This window comes from Leucoraja erinacea, chromosome 4, assembly GCF_028641065.1.
Source record: "Leucoraja erinacea ecotype New England chromosome 4, Leri_hhj_1, whole genome shotgun sequence".
NCBI classification, from domain to species: Eukaryota; Metazoa; Chordata; class Chondrichthyes; order Rajiformes; family Rajidae; genus Leucoraja; species Leucoraja erinaceus.
The window spans coordinates 61,734,802-61,753,143 of NC_073380.1; the positions used below are offsets into that span (position 1 = coordinate 61,734,802).

The 18,342-nt window shown below is 40.6% G+C and overlaps 1 protein-coding gene across 1 annotated transcript in view; it reads left to right on the forward strand.

Moving 5' to 3' along the window:
• Positions 1–18,342, forward strand: part of prex2 (phosphatidylinositol-3,4,5-trisphosphate-dependent Rac exchange factor 2) — a 317,095-nt gene that overhangs the window by 286,067 nt on the left and 12,686 nt on the right. The window contains exons 38-39 of the mRNA XM_055634430.1: positions 3,466–3,568; positions 10,149–10,216. Of these exons, the coding sequence (XP_055490405.1) occupies positions 3,466–3,568; positions 10,149–10,216 (171 nt within the window). The remainder of the gene's footprint in view (positions 1–3,465; positions 3,569–10,148; positions 10,217–18,342) is intronic.

The window sequence follows — 18,342 nt, forward strand, 5'->3', positions numbered from 1 at the left end:
TTTGATTTGCTGAAAAAGGCTGTTCAGTCTTTCAAATTCCTGCACAACAGGTGTTGCAAACACAAAGAACAATTAGTTTTTGAAGTCTGACACCATTTCCTTTAGGAGTCTTGCTTTGAATTTTGTATCTAACTTTGATTGAGCTAGTTCAGCGGAAGCGAAATAAACCTATAGGTTTTCCCAGTTCATCAAAATATCTTTCCACCCACAAGCCACCGCGTAAATTAGAGCACATGGTATTGGGGGTAGGGTGTTGACATGGATAGAAAATTGGTTGGCAGACTGGAAGCAAAGAGTAGGAGTGAGCGGGTCCTTTTCAGAATGGCAGGCAGTGGCGAGTGGAGTGCCGCAAGGCTCAGTGTTGGGGCTGCAACTGTTTACCATATATATTAATGATTTGGAAGAGGGAATTAGGAGCAACACTAGTAAGTTTGCAGATGACACAAAGCTGGGTGGCAGTGTGAACTGTGAAGAGGATGTTAGGAGGTTGCAGGGTGACCTGGACAGGTTGAGTGAGTGGGTAGATGCGTGGCAGATGCAGTATAATATAGATAAATGTTAGGTTATCCACTTTGGCAGCAAAAACACAAGGGCAGATTATTATCTCAATGGGGTTAGGTTAGGTAAGGGGGAGGTGCAGCGAGACCTGGGCGTCCTTGTACACGGGTCACTGAAAATTGGCTTACAGGTACAGCAGGCAGTGAAGAAAGCTAATGGAATGTTGGCCTTCATAACAAGAGGATTTCAGTATAGGAGTAAGGAGTTCTTCTGCAGTTGTATAGGGCTCTGGTAAGACCACATCTGGAGTATTGTGTACCGTTTTGGTCTCCTAATTTGAGGAAGGACATCCTTGTGATTGAGACCGTGCAGCATAGGTTCACGAGATTGATCCCTGGGATAGCGGGACTGACATATGAGAAAAGATTGAAAAGACTAGGCTTGTATTCACTGCAGTTTAGAAGGATGAGGGGAGATCTTTTAGAAACATATACAATTATAAAAGGACTGGACAAGCTAGATGCAGGAAAAATGTTCCCAATGTTGGGTGAGTCGAGAACCAGGGGCCACAGTCTTAGAATAAAGGGGAGGCCATTTAAGACTGAGGTGAGAAAAAACTTTTTCACCCAGAAAGTTGTGAATTTATGGAATTCCCTGCCACAGAGGGCAGTGGAGGCCAAGTCACTGGATGGATTTAAGAGAGAGTTTGATAGAGCTCTAGGGGCTAGTGGAGGCAAGGGATATGGGGAGAAGGCAGGCACGGGTTATTGATAGGGGACGATCAGCCATGATCACAATGAATGGCGGCGCTGGTTTGAAGGGCCGAATGGCTTCCTCATGCACCTATTTTCTATGTTTCTATGTAAATGAAGGTTTTTCAAAAGAGAGGGGGTGGGGGGGGGCAGTTCGGGTTGGTTCAAATTCTATAGCTGGGTTCATCACTATAAACAATTCTTTATATGTTTCTCATCTTAATTCACTACGGCAAAACCAATTGGGTATTTCTGACGGTAAAAATCCAATATTTGATGATAGCTTGGATGCTACATATTGAATGCACAGTGCACAGCATGTGGCCTGACTGCTGGGTGGGTCCTAGTGCTCCCACCCTCTTAGTTGGTGGCAGAAATATTGCCAAATGTAACTGACCATAAAACATTTCTCTTAAAGGAAAATGTTTTAGAAAAAGGATGGTATGTAATTTTCGTGCAGATAATTTTAGCATGTAAAAAAGCCAGGAAAAAGCCCAAAAGCCAAATTAATTTTCTGATGCCAACCAAATTTTAAAGAAGCCAGATTTCTGGAATTTGGCACTAAAAAAGCCAATCTGGCAATCCTGGTGGAGTCTTAGGTTACTGAACTTAATATTGTAGAATATAGTCACTGGAGGCTTGACCTTAAGCAAATGTGATTATTTTTGTTTGTCAAAGCAAAGCTCGAAACGCTACCTTGCAGCTTGATTTAAAGTCATCTGATTGGAACACAGGACATCACAGGTCACTTTCGGCAGTTAAACACTTTCCATAACCCAGAGACTGCTGAAATTCAGTGATCGTTCTTGCATTTGACATCACAAATACACATGCAGGGGTCCTAGCAGTTGCATTCATTTACAAAAAGTGGTGAACAACGTCCGGTCCATCACAGGTACTGACTTCCCTACCATTGAAGGGATCCATAAGAGGAACTGTCTCAAAGAGGAACTGTCTCAAAGAGGCAGCAAGCATCATCAAGAACCCACACCAGCCTGGCCACACTCTCATTGTACTCATACCATCGTGAAGAAGGTGTAGGAGTGTGAAAACTGTTAGCGTCCTGATTCAGTTTCATCTCTATTATTGGAAGAACCAATACTCCGATGATTGATTATGCAGGGTGTAATACGTTCCTCATTCCTGGAGGTGTATACATGCTTGTCAAATATGACTTTATTCCCAAAGAATCTTCAGAGACACAACATCCTCTCTATAAAATTGTTCCTTTGTCACGCCAGGTTTTCAAAGGTAATCATAACAAGAACATGTGACCCAGGGACAGAAAAAACTGCAGATGTTGGGAAACTTGAGCAAAACCCAAAGTGCTGGAGGAACGCAGCGTGTTAGGCAACATTTATGGAGCAAAGTGCATACAATGATTTTGGGTGGGGGGGGCGACCCTTCTTCAGACTGAGAGTAGAGGGTTAGAGGTGAAAAATAAAAGTGTGGCTGGGTCAAAGCTTGGATCCTCTGCCCATCACACTCAGTATCATCACCCCCTATTTGTGGGACACTTTCCTTATTCGTGTTCCTGTAAACCTTTGCTTAAATGGAGAATACAAAGAATAAAGGATATCAGTAAACTTTGTAAATTGTTTCAGTTGAATGCTTGCCCGCTGTTTGCAGATGGTGGATACCTCTATGGTAAATGGCACAATACAGTTGCAGGTTATGGTGGAGATGAATGTAAGAGATAAAGTATCAGCAGGAGAGAGGTCCATTGCTTGGCTTTACAAATTTACTTCCAGGCATATCTGGTCAAATGTTAAAACTTTCTGCAATGGGAATTAATGTTGGCAGCTGGACACCATCCCACTTGCCTCCTTGTCAAAATTATTTTGTTGTCAGAGACACAAATTGCAATTACATTATTTCAGGTCAGAACCGGAACAAATGAAATGAAGTTTTTAAAAATGGGTATTTTTCAAAATTACAGTTTTGCTTATTTTTGAAAGTTCAAAATAGTTTCTGTAAAGATTTGCATTTTGTTGCGAGCATAAACAGGAACTCCTTCTCGATCGCTTGTGCTAAATGCTGAACATGGTAAAAGTTGTGTTTTCTGCTCTTCTTCTGAATTCTGAAGCATGCCATAATGGAAGGACACGACCATACTCTGCATAGACTGCTGGCAACCAAGGGAAATGTCTACTTGTTTGAAAATGTGTCCAGCCCACAGGATAATTTGTGAATTAATGTTTCTCATTTCTTCCAGATGTACATTGAGTGTCACTTTGGAACAGGCAATAATCCTGGCAAGATGTCATGGGTTACCTCCACGTTACCTGATGCAGGCTACTGATATGATGAGGAAACAGGTACACAAACTAAAATCTACATATTAAAAAAAATGCACATAATGTTAACTGAATCCTTAGCTCATGGGTCAAAGCTCCTTGGTTTGTGATAGTAGATCTGAAATTCAGAGTCAGAGTCAGTTTATTTGTCATTTGGACCCCTGGAGGTCCAAACGAAATGCCGTTTCTGCAGCCATACATTACACACAAATAGACCCCAGACACAACAATAATTACATTTAACATAAACATCCATCACATAGCTGTGATGGAAGGCCAAATAAACTTATCTCTCCACTGCACTCTCCTCCCCCCCGATGTCAGAGTCAAAGTCATAGCCCCCGGCTGGCGATGGCGATTGTCCCGCGGCCATTAAAGCCACGCCGGGTGGTGCGAGTCTGGTTGCAACCGGGTCTCTGCAGCCCCTCTATGGCAAGAGTCCGCGGCCATTGGAGACCAAAAGCAGTGTACAGGCCCCGCTCCAGGAGCTCTCTCGACCCCGTACAACTCGGGCGGGAGAAGTCGCCGTTGCAGGAGCCCTGAGAATCGGTCTTCCAGGGAGCTGGGAAAGCTAACATCGTCCACAGACCCGTCGTTCACTGCCTCCGACTGCACCTGCAGCAGCAGCACTTTCATGCAGCTGCAGTACAACGACAGCACAGCAGCAGCGTCTCCTGCATCTCCCCTTTTCCTAGTCGGCCAGCTCCGATAACGGCAACGGTGAGTCTGGTAAAAGTTGGCTTCTTCCTGCTTGGCTTCTGAATCCTGAAGCCTGCCACGACACCTGGAAGACCCGACAGACCATACTCTGCATAGAGTGCTGGGAGAGAAGGAAAAGTTTCCCCCCTTGTCTGAACCCCCCCCCCCCAGCCCGCACCCCAAATTTGTGAATTAATGTTACATCATTTCTTCCAGAAAAATTGAGTGTAAAAACGCGGACAGGCTGCAGAGGCCGCTTGCAAGATGCCTACCGGCCAAATTCCAATTTTCTCCCCATTGACTCAGTTGCAGTTTAATCTGAAGAACTGATCAACTGTGGTACTCGCGACATTTGATTCAGTTCTTTGGGCCAAAGGAACCATTTATCATAATGCACGGCCAGCATCAAATTCAACATTTAATCTTGCAGCTTTCATTAAATTGTACATATCCAGGGCTTGAATTTTTAAAAGCTTTTATTGGTACTGCTTGGAGGAGTGAATCTTTTGGTTATTATTATTCGGCCATGATTTGTTAACTGAATATATGTGACCATCACAGGGCCTCAATGGCCTGGCACAAACATATCAGGTATATGTTAAATAAATTGGTTGATCCTGCAGATATCCTCAATGTTAGAATGGAAAGAGATGGGGATTTAAAAACCTAATGTTATAATCATCTAGATTGCTGTACTAATAGAAATCTGTTTTAAGGAAATAGCGTTGTTCCATCATTATCGTTTTGCTGTGCCTCAGTTCATACTGAGTAGACAATAGACAATAGATAATAGGTGCAGGAGTAGGCCATTTGGCCCTTCGAGCCAGCACCACCATTCAATGTGATCATGGCTAATCATCCCCAATCAGTACCCCGTTCCTGCCTTCTCCCCATATTACCAGACTCCGCTATTTTTAAAAGCCCTATCTAGCTCTCTCTATAAAGCATACAGAGAACCTGCCTCCACCGCCGTCTGACGTAGAGAATTCCACAGACTCACCACTCTCTGTGAGAAAAAGTGTTTCCTCGTCTCCTTTCTGAATGGCTTACTCCTTATTCTTAAATAAATGGATAAATGTATAATGAGTATAAATGTGAATGCAGCCCAGACCATCACAGAAAACAACCTCCCTTCCATTATCTTCATTTATACCTCATGCTGCCTTGGCAAGGCCAGCAGCATAATCAAGGATGAGTCACATCCCGGCCACTCCCTCTTCTCCCTCTTCTCCACTCTCCCATTGGGCAAAAGGTAAAGAAGTGTAAAAACGCACACCTCCATATTTAGGGACAGTTTCTTCCCAGCTGTGATCAGTCAACTGAACCAACCTACCACAACTAGAGAGTAATCCTGTACTACTATCTACCTCATTGGAGACCCTTGGATTCTCTTTGATTGGACTTTACTGGCTCTATCTTGCACTAAACATGTTTCACATTATTCCCTTTATCATGTATCTTTACTCTGTGGATGGCTCGATTATAATGATGTAATTATTGTCTTTCCGCTTACTGGTTAGCACGAAACAAAAGCTTTTCACTGTACCTCAGTACAAGTGATAATAAACTAAACTAAACTGGTCATTCGTGCAACAGAAGTAGAAGATTTAATAACCACAACACCAACAGGGGCAGCTGGAAACTTCCTGTGATCTCCACTGGTCCATCCGAGCTGTCTTCAGCCAAATTTTGTTATCAATAAATACAAAACCTATTATTATTTTACAAATCAACTGTGTAATCAATTATCCATCACCATCCACAACCACAAACATTTTGCTCTGTTACCAGTTCTGATAGATTGGACACCTGAACTGCACAATAACTGTCCTTTCTTCATCAATCTTCAACCATGTGAAGTCCTTGAGTAACAGCATTTGGTCTGGTACCTTTTGTAATGCCTTTTTTAAATATCCAGATATTTTATACCCATTGATTTTTCTCCCTTAATTACTTTGCCAGTTACATTCTCCAAAACTCCATTAGATTTGTCTAATATATATATATATTTGCCTTTATAAAATCATATCAACTGCATAATTATATTATGATTTTCTAATATCCTGTTACTGGGACCTTAATTGATGAAATTCCACCATTTTGCAACATTATATCTCATGCTGCCTGCTTTATAGCTCCCTCTGTTTTCTCTTTCACAGTTTTTAAAAGGCGTAGTTACATTTGTTAATATCCTATCCGCTTGTGTAGTTCCAGAATTGAGAGTGTATTAAAAGGTAAGCAAAAGACATCAGCGGTCTCTGTGATCATCTCCTTTAGAAATCTGGATGCAGACCGTCGAGCTCAGGGGGTTTGTTCAGTTATGGTCTAATTAATTTCCCTAACACTTTTTTCTGCGTGATATTAATGACTCTATATTTCTTGTCATTAGAGCTTTCAGTTATGTCTCTAGAATCTGTATGTTGCAGTGCAGACCAATACAAAATATTGTTTGGCTTCTCAATCATTCTGTATTCCCCATTATGATTTTTCTCTCCTTGACAGAAATGTATTTCTGTTGTTATTCTGCATATGTCAGGGGTAGATTATGACAGGATATAGGTGTATGATTGCAACAGGATCTCAATCACCTGGGAAAGTGGACCAATCCACCAAGGGAATGGTGGATGGAACTTAATTCATCATATATGAAATAGTTGTCATAGCAGATGTCTAACAGATTAAGTGGGTCATAGTTACTTTCATTTTGGTGTAGATATGAACCAAAATTATGAGCTGAACACAATGTGGCGATGTCGATTGTATTGCTTAGAATTGCCCTTGGTGACCAGTCAGATTTTTTAGTAATCATCAATGAATTGACATATTCATGAACGGTGTCTAATGAAACTCATGTTACAAAGCAGCTGTGAATAAGATATTGGTGAGACACAGAATAAAAAAAGTGTATAGCTGGTGATGCTAGTCAGACTACTTTATAGTATCTCCAATTTGAACAATATGATTTCAAATCTCTTTCATTTTTCAAGGCAAGTGGCAGTTTGAACCATATTATTGACAATTTTGACATTTTGTGAATTGTAATTATCAGCTTAATATTGCCTAAGGCAACACTTCTTGTAAAATTGTTTCGTAGATTTCTTTGTGCTCTAATCTGCCTGATTGGGCACTCACAATGGGGCCAAGGAGTCCAAGAATTGTCAGTCTGGTATATTTTTTCCAAAACAGATATGAAAACAATGATGTTGTACAGGCAGAAAAATAAGTTTATTAGCATTTCAATTTAGTCACCATATTCTGTTGAAGAAGAGCTGTTTGGAGCTATTACTTCAGATGTTAATCATGTTGTTAAATTTATTGATTAAATTTCCCCAACACTCTGAAAAATGCATTTAGGCACAGTACATTGCAGTTAATTAAAAATCCTTCTTCATTACTTAAGACATTAATACCAGAATATAGCATGTTATTAAGTACAGACTGCAATACTTTAACTTATTTTGGAGTACAAAATAGAATCAATTTGTGAAATAAGTATTGTTCAAAAAATGTTATTAATTAAATTACTTTTCAATGACAAGAAAATGAAAGAAATGGGAAGTGTTCATGAAAAAGTAATGGAAGTCATGAGTATTTAATTATTGCCCTCGTGACCATACATAGAATATATCTCCTTAAATAGTACATTTAATTAATGTAAGGGTGATATTTCAGGTTATTTCAGTGTGACAGGTATATTTATACTAAGGCTATTGAATTCTATTGAATTACGTGTTAATATAAATCAGCAACTTTCCAATCTGCTTGTGAAGAACAGAACCAAATCGGATCCCATTTGCAGAACCAAAAGGAAAAATATTTTAAAAATCAGTTTTAATGTCCAATTCAATTTTGAAAATTCAAATATTTCAACATTTTATTTTGAAACTTTGCAAACTTATCACAACTAACCGTCATTCACTTCTATTACCATTGCACTTTCCAGTCAAAACTGTTTCCTTTGTGCAAAGTTGTATCAGTGTCAAAATTCTGTGACCAAATTGATACCAAAAGTTAACTTGTTCATCGTTGTTTCCGAGGCACAAGGCCAAATGGAGAATTTAAGTTTGCCCTCTGGCGCACAATGCTGCTGTGATGTAGATGCCAATTTTCAGATGAGATGTAGGCCAAAGTTCTGCTGGCTATGGCCCAATCATCTTGTGGAAAATTAAAGATCTTTTAACAATGCTTAATGACAAACAATAACAGGTCTGCTATGTCCTCTCCTTCACTCAATTGCCACAGCAACAAATTAAATGATCAATCATGTTATTTTAATTTATCTCTGACTCCCATAGCTATCTAGACTTCACTTCTTCCCACCCTGCTTCCTGTAAGGACTCTATCCCCTACTCCTAATTCCTTCGTCTACGCTGCATATGCACCCTGGATGAGGTTTTCCATACCAGGACATCAGATATGTCCTCATTCTTTAGGAAACGGGGGGTTCCCCTCTTCCATTATATATGAGGCTCTCACGAGGGTCTCCTTGATATCCCTCAGCTCCACTCTTGCTCCCCCTCCCCCCATTCGCAACAAGGACAGAGTCCCCCTTGTCCTCTCCTTCCACACCATCAGCCGTCGCTTACAGCACATAGCATCCTCCAACATTTTCACCACCTCCAAAGGGATCCCACTACTGGCAACATCTTCCCATCTCCACCCCTTTCCACAGAGACCGTTCCCTCCGCAACTCCCTGGTCAACTCATCCTTTCCCACCCAAACTACCCCCTCCCCAGGTACTTTCCCCAGCAACTGCAGGAGATGCAACACCTGTCCCTTTACCTCCCCCCTCGACTCAATCCAAGGACCCCAACAGTCTTTCCAGGTGAGGCAGAGGTTCAGTTGTACATCCTCCAACTTCATTTACTGTATCTGCTGTTTCAGGTGTCAACTCCTGTACATTGGTGAGACCAAGCGCAGGCTCGGCGATCATTTAGCTGAATACCTCCGCTCAGTCTGCCTCAACCTACCTGATCTCCTGGTTGCTCAGCACTTTAACTCCCCCCTCCCATTCCCAATCTGACCTTTCTGTCCTATGCCTCCTCCATTGTCAGAGTGAGGCCCAGCGCAAATTGGAGGAACAGCACCTCATCTTTTGCGGGTAGCTTACACCCCAGCGGTATATGAACTCTCTGCCACAGAGGGTAGTTGAGGCCAGTTCATTGGCTGGCCCTTGTGGCCAAGGGGATCAGAGGGTATGGAGAGAAGGCAGGTACGGGATACTGAGTTGGATGATCAGCCCTATTAAATCTCCAGGCTCGAAGGGCCGAACCTCCTAATTCTCCCATGTCTCTCTAACATCAATAGCACTTGCTTTCCCTCTCTCTCCAGCCTATTACCCTTCCCCAGTTCTCGCACCAGTCATACTGTCTCCGACCACATTCTATCTCTGTCCCGCCCGCTCCCCTGCCATCTGAAGAAGGGTCTCGACCTAAAACGTCACCCATTCCTTTTCGCCAGAGATGCCGCCTGTCCCCCGAGTTAGTTCAGCATTTTGTGTCTACCCTCGATTTAAACCAACATCTGCAGTTCTTTCCTACACATTTTATTTATTGTTCTTGTGGTGCATAAAGTGGCTGTCATGTTTTCACTGTATTTCAAATTAAATGGTTGTATATTAAATTACTTGAATTGTTTGTGTAATTTATGGTAAAATGGTATACAAATTAAGTTTTCTAATTTTTAGTGCACTATTTGTTGATGTATCGTCCAAGAAATTAAATTACCAATTCCCAGAAGGAATCAATTAATCTGCCACCTTCCATGAAACTCTGCACTCCAGCTTTTATTCATTATGAATGAGTAAAGATAATTTGATTGTGTATTTTTATCACTGTGGTCTCTTCCAAGACGTGCATTTAACAATCTATGCATAAATAAGAAGTGCTTGTTTTATTTCAGGGAGCAAGAGTGCAGAACTCTGCTAAGAATCTCGGAGTGAGGGACCGAACTCAACAATCTGCTCCAAGGTAACTGCTCTGTACAATTTAAACAATTAAATGCTCCCAACAACCTAATACTCCACCGTGGTGGCACAGTGGTAGAGATGCTGCCTTACAGCGCCAGTTCGATCCCAACCACGGGTGTTGTCAGTACAGAGTTTGTACATTCTCCCCGTGATCTGCGTGGGTTTTCTCCAAGATCTTCGGTTTCCTCTCACATGCCAAAGACGTACAAGTCTGTAGGTTAATTGGCTTGGTAAATGTAAAAATTGTCCTTGGAGTGTGTATGATAGTGTTAATGTGTGGGGATCGCTGGTCGGCACGGACCCGGTGGGCTGAAGGGCCTGTTTCTGCGCTGTATCCCTAAACTAAACTAAACAAGCAACTGAACGGTAATAATACATTTAATGCAAACAATCGTACATTCATTTATGGAGAAATAGTGGTTATTGTACCACAACTGATGCACCAATAAACCAAAGGTAGGTTGTGTAAGATTATTTTTCCCAGCATTTAAAATCATTTCTAGTATTAAAATATTTTTTCTGTTGCATTTCAAGTTCTAATAACATGATGTAAAAATGTTTCCTTGTTACAGCTAATTTATTTGTAACCGGCATAAATCTGTGCTAACTGGTTACTCTTTTATAAATACAAAATGCTGGAGTAACTCAGTGAGACGGGCAGCAACATCTCTGGAGGGAAGGAATGGGTGACGATTCGGATCGCGACCTTCTTCAGACGTCTGACGAAGACTTGTCATCCATTCCTTTCCTCCAGAGAAGCTGCCTGTCCCACTGAGTTACTCCAGCATTTTGTATTTATTTTCGATTTAAACCAGCACCTGCAGCTCCTTCCTATTCAACTCTTTTATCATTGGATGCAGTTTATTTTTTTCCAATTCGTCTTATGAGGCAGTCCCTTGGGATGGAGAATAACTTGCTTCCACTCTGGTTTTGTGAGCTATAAACTGTGTGATGAGGCCAGAACGGGAACATCATGCCAAGACAACTGGGTTTGTGTCTGCCCGAACTCATGGACTCAGGGTTCTTATCAACATTCCTCATACTCGCACTCTTAGGGGAGCCAAATGTTGAACCTTTGAAGTGCTCTCTCATCATCTTTCCATTCTTCCTCCTTTTCTTTTTCCTTTCTGATCACTATAACTTGAGCAATCCTATTACATTATTAAGTTGAGAATAATGAACCCATCGTGGTAGGGTAAAGTTAGACAAAATTCAAGCACAGCTCAACAAATCTTTTCAAAACTTTACTGAAAATAAGTAATATTAATCCTAAATAGAGTACAACACCACCAATTATGTGACATATTACAAGAAACTACAAAATAATTGCATCACATTGGATGTACAGCAAACTATAATAAATGTTTGCCATGCACCATTGTTTTTAAGTCATCTTGTACACATATAATTCCTTGCAACAGTAAATTCCAGTGTATAATTATCCCCAACTCTGATTCTGGATATCAATTTATCCTACAAATTAAACAAAGATAACTTGACCCCCATCTGAAAAGCGTGATAGGATCAATCTGCACATTCTTATTGCTAAGAATTGTCCTTGAAACCACCCTTTCATAATACAAAATAATCACACCCATAATAATTGATTGATACACATTGTGAGTGTCTATTCCATGACCAACTCATTCCTTTTGTCCATGCATCTTAGTCCAATTAATTTAATTAGTCCTCTGTCATTAATTTTCATGACAGCATTGTTTTAATGGAGAAATGCTCTTAACTTATCAACACTGGAAAAGTTTTCACTGTGTAGAAATTCTGTAGACAATCATGCTGTAGTGTCTGTGGAGAAAGCAGATAGTACAAATTGCGTTCTTGGGTTAGTGTTGTTTGTGAAGGAAAATGACTTTTTCTGTGAATTATTCAGTTCACAGTCTCTTAATTTAGACGTTATCTCTAAAAAGGATGCTGTGGTTTCTCGTTGGCATGCTAAATTTGGATTTTTGGTTGGTGTTGGTTCATCAAGAATTAAATGCTCTTCTTGCTGAATCTGTCTGCCTGGAGAATATGATGAAGGTTGCACGATGAGATGAAATATTCTTTGTTGCATAAATAGGTGAAACATTTATCAAAGCGAACACTTATGCAGGAAAGCATCACCACACTGAGCATATTCAATTGCTGTGAAAATTGTTGATTGTCATTATGGAGGCATGTTGCTTTTAACAATGAACCTTCATACGTTCTTCCCCATAACTGAAAATGTTATGGTATGTTGTGACTTAAATGATCCTTACTTGGGAGTTTCATGAAAGTTTCCTCATCAGTTAATGTGTAGTCTAGTTTAACCCCTGAAGCATCTATCTACCTAATGCATACCAAAATAATCAATCCGCATTGACTAAAATGGTAGATAACAACCGCAGATGATCAGTCCAGAATATTCAAGCTCTCAATCACTGTTTACTCCTGCATAGTCGAAATCCTCTGAGAAAGGGCAGAATTCTTTGAACAAGATGCTACTCAGCAGAAAATGTATTGATGTTGCAGGAAGCCATTCAATTGATTCAGTCATTTATCTGTTATAATCAGTGAAGGTAAAGCCCAAGGAAAGCTATTGTGCAAACAGATCCAGACAAGAGAAAATGGGGACAATTTAAAATCAAAATGTTAATAGACCTAATAAGTTAACAATAAAAATCTAAATATATTGGGTTCTAAATCCATGAAGCATTAGTAACACAGAGGAGAAAATGGCAGTACAAATAGATATAAACAGAGACAATGGGATTGTCATTACAGGGGCAACACTGTAGTGTAGCCAAAGCTGGGAAATAAATAGTCAAATGGATTTGATATTTAAAAATGAGAAGTAAAATGGAACAGGAGAATGGGTGGCATTGTCCATAAAACATGAAGTTAGTGCAATAATGCGTAAAGATATTTGTAAAATTAAGATTGAGAACCAGTGGGCAGTTTGGATAGCTATGCCTTCCTCTTTGTAGGGTACATTGAACATCGCTGTCTCCTTCACAGGATACCGACTCGATTGACATCTACACAAACCTACTGACTCCCACAGCTCGATGCATTCCTTCCCTCCCTGCCTCAAAGACAATCCCCTACTCCCAATTCCTCCGTTTATGCCGCATCTGCACCCAGGATGAGGTGTACCATACCAGGACATCCAAGCTGTCCTCATTCTTCAGGGAGCAGAGTTCTTCTATCATAAGTGAGGCCCTCACATGTGTCTCCTCGGTACCCCGTAGCTCCACTTTTGCCCCCCCTCCATCCAGTCACACCAGGGTCAGATTCCCCCTAGTCCTCACCTTTCACCCCATCAGCCGTCACATATAGCACATAATCCTCGGACATTATCACCACTAGTCGCAACTTCCCATTGCCACTTCTCTCCCCAGGTATTTTCCCTTGAAGCCACAGGAGATGCATCACCTATCCCTATACCTTCTCCCTCGATTCCATCAGGGATTCCTCAAATTAGGGGAATCTGGGGGTCCTTGTACATCAGTCTATGAAAGTAAGCATGCAGGTACAGCAGGCAGTGAAGAAAGCGAATGGCATGTTGGCCTTTATAACAAGAGGAATCGAATATTGGAGCAAAGAGGTCCTTCTGCAGCTGTGCAAAGCCCTAGTGAGACCACACCTGGAGTATTGTGTGCAGTTTTGGTCCCCTAATTTGAGGAAGGACATTCTTGCTATTGAGGGAGTGCAGCGTAAGTTTACAAGGTTAATTCCAGGCATGGCGGGACTGTCATATGCTGAGAGAATGGAGCAGCTGGGCTTGTACACTCTGGAGTTTAGAAGGATGAGAGGGTATCTCATTGAAACATATAAGATTGTTAAGGGTTTGGACACGCTAGAGGCAGGAAACATGTTCCCGATGTTGGGGGAGTCCAGAACCAGAGGCCACAGTTTAAGAATAAGGAGTAAGCCATTTAGAACGGAGACGAGGAAACACTTTTTCTCACAGAGAGTGGTGAGTGTGGAATTCTCCGCCTCAGAGGGCGGTGGGGACAGGTTCTCTAGATGCTTTCAAGAGAGAGCTAGATAGGGCTCTTAAAAATAGAGGAGGGAATATGGGGAGAAGGCAGGAACGGGGTACTGATTGGGGATGATCAGCCATGATCATATTGAATGGCGGTGCTGGCTCGAAGGCCTACTCCTGCACCTATTGTCTATTGGTTCAAGGGTCAAGGGTGTTTTATTGTCATATCACACACACACACACACACACACACACACACACACACACACACACACACACACACACACACACACACACACACACACACACACACACACACACACACACACACACACACACACACACACACACACACTCCCCAAGGCTATGTAGTTCAGAGCTAATTTGGAGGTTGTTGTGTTTAATAGCCTAATTATTGTAGGGAAGAAGCTGTTCCTGAACCTACACGTTACAGTTTTCAGGCTTCTATATCTTCCTCCCGATGGCAGGAGTGAAATAAGTTTGTGGCCAGGGTGGTGTGGGTCTCTGATGCTGCTGGCTGCCTTTGGGTGTTTGCCAACGCTTGGTAAAATAATCTGTCAAGTGTCTTCAGCATCATCTCCCCTTTGCACAGAAACACACTCATGCATGCACTAATTGTTGGCCAACTTGAATTGCTTTATTATTGTTATATGATAGAAAAAAAAGAGAAGCAGAAAATGTGTGAAGAGATTTGCAATTAAATTAAAACTATTATTTTGGAATTATGGTTTTATTTCTTTTAAAAAGTAAAAAATATATAAATGCTAGAATTCTGAAGTAAAAGTATAATTTGAAGAAAATACTCGCCAGTCATGGAAAGATAAAAAATAAATTGTTTCAGATTGAAGACTTTAGATATTGACACTCTCTGGATGCCACCTGATCTACCGAGTATTTCTAGTTTCTTTTTTTTTTGCACTTTGTCACTACAATTACCTATTTATGTTCACGAAGATTTCCTGTGGATTTGGCATCAATAATATTTCAATAAAATATGAATGCAATCCATGTCTAAACCCTTTGAGATCGTAAGCTTATCAACAAAAACTACAGCAGGATCTCTATCAGCCGGGGAAATAGGCTGGGTAATGGCTAATGGTGTTCAATGCTCGCAAGTGTGAGGTGTTGCATTTTGGGGCAGGACCTTCACAGTCAATGGCAGAGACCTGGGGAGGGTTGTGGAGCAGAAGGATCTAGGAGTGCAGCTACATATGTCCTTGGAAGTGGCATCACAAATAGGTCAAGAAGGCTTTTGCTTCATTAGCCTTCATCAGTCACAATATTGAGTGTAGAGGTTGGGATGTTATTTTACAGTTATACAAGATATTGGTGAAGTTACATTTGTGGTATTGTGTTGCTATAGGAAGGATGTTGTTAAGCTGGAAAGAGGATAGAGAAGGTTTACGAAAATGCTGCCAGGACTCAAGGTCTGAACTATAGGGCGAGGTTTGACAGTCTGGGACTTTATTTCTTCGATTGCAGGAGGCTGAGTGATGGTCTTATAGACATGTATAAATGCATGAAGGGAATAAGTGCGGTGGAGGCACAGCATCATTAACCCAGAATAGGGTAATCTAGATCCAGAGGACATAGGTTTAAGGTGATAGAGGAAAGATTTAATAGGAGCCTGAGGGGCAAACTTTTCACACAGATGGTGATGGGTGTATGGAATGAGAATGGTGGTTGAGGCAGGTGCTATGATAACATTTAAACATCAGTTTGACAGGTGCATGGGTAGGAAATGTTAAGAGGGATATAGGCGAAATGTGGACAGTTGGGACTACTGTAAATGGGGCAACTTAGTTGGCATGGACAAATTGGGTTGAAAGGCCTGTTTCATTGCTGCATGACTCTGTGCTCTACCAGTATGACACATTGTCACATCAATAACAATGCTTGCAGGTGCTCCATGCATCTTTGCTGGATGCAGTGATGTCAAAATAATTCATTGGTATCCTGCTGTATCTCTGAAAATGGATCATTGATGCCAGGCCAGGAAGCATGGGTATGTCAATGGAGATCTCATCAGAGTGTATCCTGAGTGAGTTGAGATTGTTTAATATTCCACTCGCATTACGGAGTGGGTAAATTATTTAAATAGAACTCAGATCTAATGCATCCCTGAATATGATGAATCTTGCGTGTCTGGTTGAGAACTTCTATCAGATAGTGCAGCTTTCTAATACACCATGCTGCTGAATTATTTTAAAGGCATACTCACTAAGTGAGGCAAGATACTTTGAGTACTCACAAATTTTGATCTGGGCAATTGGTGGAATGACGAGATTAAGGAGAGAATATATTTGTATCAGAATGTATGTATAAAGGCGTAAAGCCCCTTTTGCTATTTACAATGCTTTGGGCTTCATGTACATTGGAGCCTTGTCCCTTGCACGAAACAGGTGTAGGCTCATCGTACAGCATGTCCTTAAAGGGTATTGTAGCATTTACTTCAGCTTCTTAGCCTTTGAGTTTACTTTCTGAATCTTGATATCTGATACTCTCGCGCCATCAGCCTATCAGCCCTTTGCAACATTGAGCCTTATTAAATGTAGATCTGAAATAATTTTACAGTATGATACACTAAACACAAAAGACTACCTCCCCATTAAATTGCATCTGCTTATATTAATCAAGGAAAAATTATGAGAATAGTTTCTATTTCCAGCTGCTCATAGTATAAAAAGTCCCAAAACAAGACGGGTGTCAATTGTTATGGGGAGGAGGCAGGAGAATGGGGTTAGGAAGGAGAGATAGATCAGCCATGATTAAATGGCGGAGTAGACCTGATGGGCCGAATGGCCTAATTCTGCTCTTATAACTTATGATCACAATTGTGTAAAATTTACCAATTTAGTGAACTTCTTCCAATGTTATTTTAAAATAATTTTTGTAATTAAACAGAACATTATTGTATTTGAATTCTGCAGATATTGAATCAGTTCTGAAAGACTATTATATAATTTAAAAACGTATTGCAAATTAATAGTAAAACTGTTTTGATTGTAAAACATTTTGTTTTTTAAGGTAGAGATTCTCACTAAAAATCTTATGCAGGGGATGGAGGGATATAGATCATGTGCAGGCAGAGGAGATTGGTTTAATTTGGCATCATGTCCGCATGAACATTGTGGGCCAAAGGGACTGTTCCTGTGCTGTACTGTTCTATATTCTATATACAGTAAGAAATCTTGTTGGAACTCTCAGCATTAATTAAAATAATTCTTAATCAAGGATTGGAATTCTGCTGCATGTCACCATATTATTTTCCTCATGGTTCAGTCATGCTTGGATATTAATTTTGTAACTTGATTGAAAGCCAATGATTGCCATTTTATGGTACCTACTTTATGGACAGGCAGGATTTAGTAGTGGTTCCCCATTACCAATTTTTAAAAGAATTGTCAATATTGTTTGCAATTTACTTTACTCTATCTTTAGTCTGTATATCTGACTGACAGTGATCTTTGTTATTTTGACCAATGCACATAAAATATCAGAAGACCGATACAAAGGCATGGACAAACAAACACATCCTGATTCAGATTGAATAAAGTATTCTTTCTTGTCCTTTTCGCATGCCCTGCCTCCTTCACAATAATTTGATTTCCCTTCTTAACCAATAACCTGTTTGAAAAAGATTGTATTAAAACTCATTTTCACCTTGAACTAAATTTCATCCATTCTTAATGGCCACACCTGTTTTGCCAATCCTCACTTAAAGATAATGCAATGATGCTGCCCAATTGCTATCTCCATGCACGATATACTGCTGATATACGCATGCTACACCTTGGATGGATGCTATGAACTTTGGCATCTTCGTCTTCTTCGTCTTGCGTATGGCGTGCACAGCCTAAAGTTGTAGGACAACTTGAACTTTGGCATGAAATAGTAGTATGAACTCACTCAGATAAGGAGTAGCCAACATGTGAGTTATAGCTTTTAACATCATGAGTTAATAGATGTACTGTGCTGAGAAGATCGCAACAGAATAATTAATCCTCTTTAGGTAACTGGAATATCAGTGCTTATCCAGAAGAGAGGGAGCATTTTAGAAACCAGCAAAAAAGAGGGAAAATAGGAGAGTAATATTAAAAACAACGCTGAGGCTTCTGTAAGTATATCAAAAGAATAAG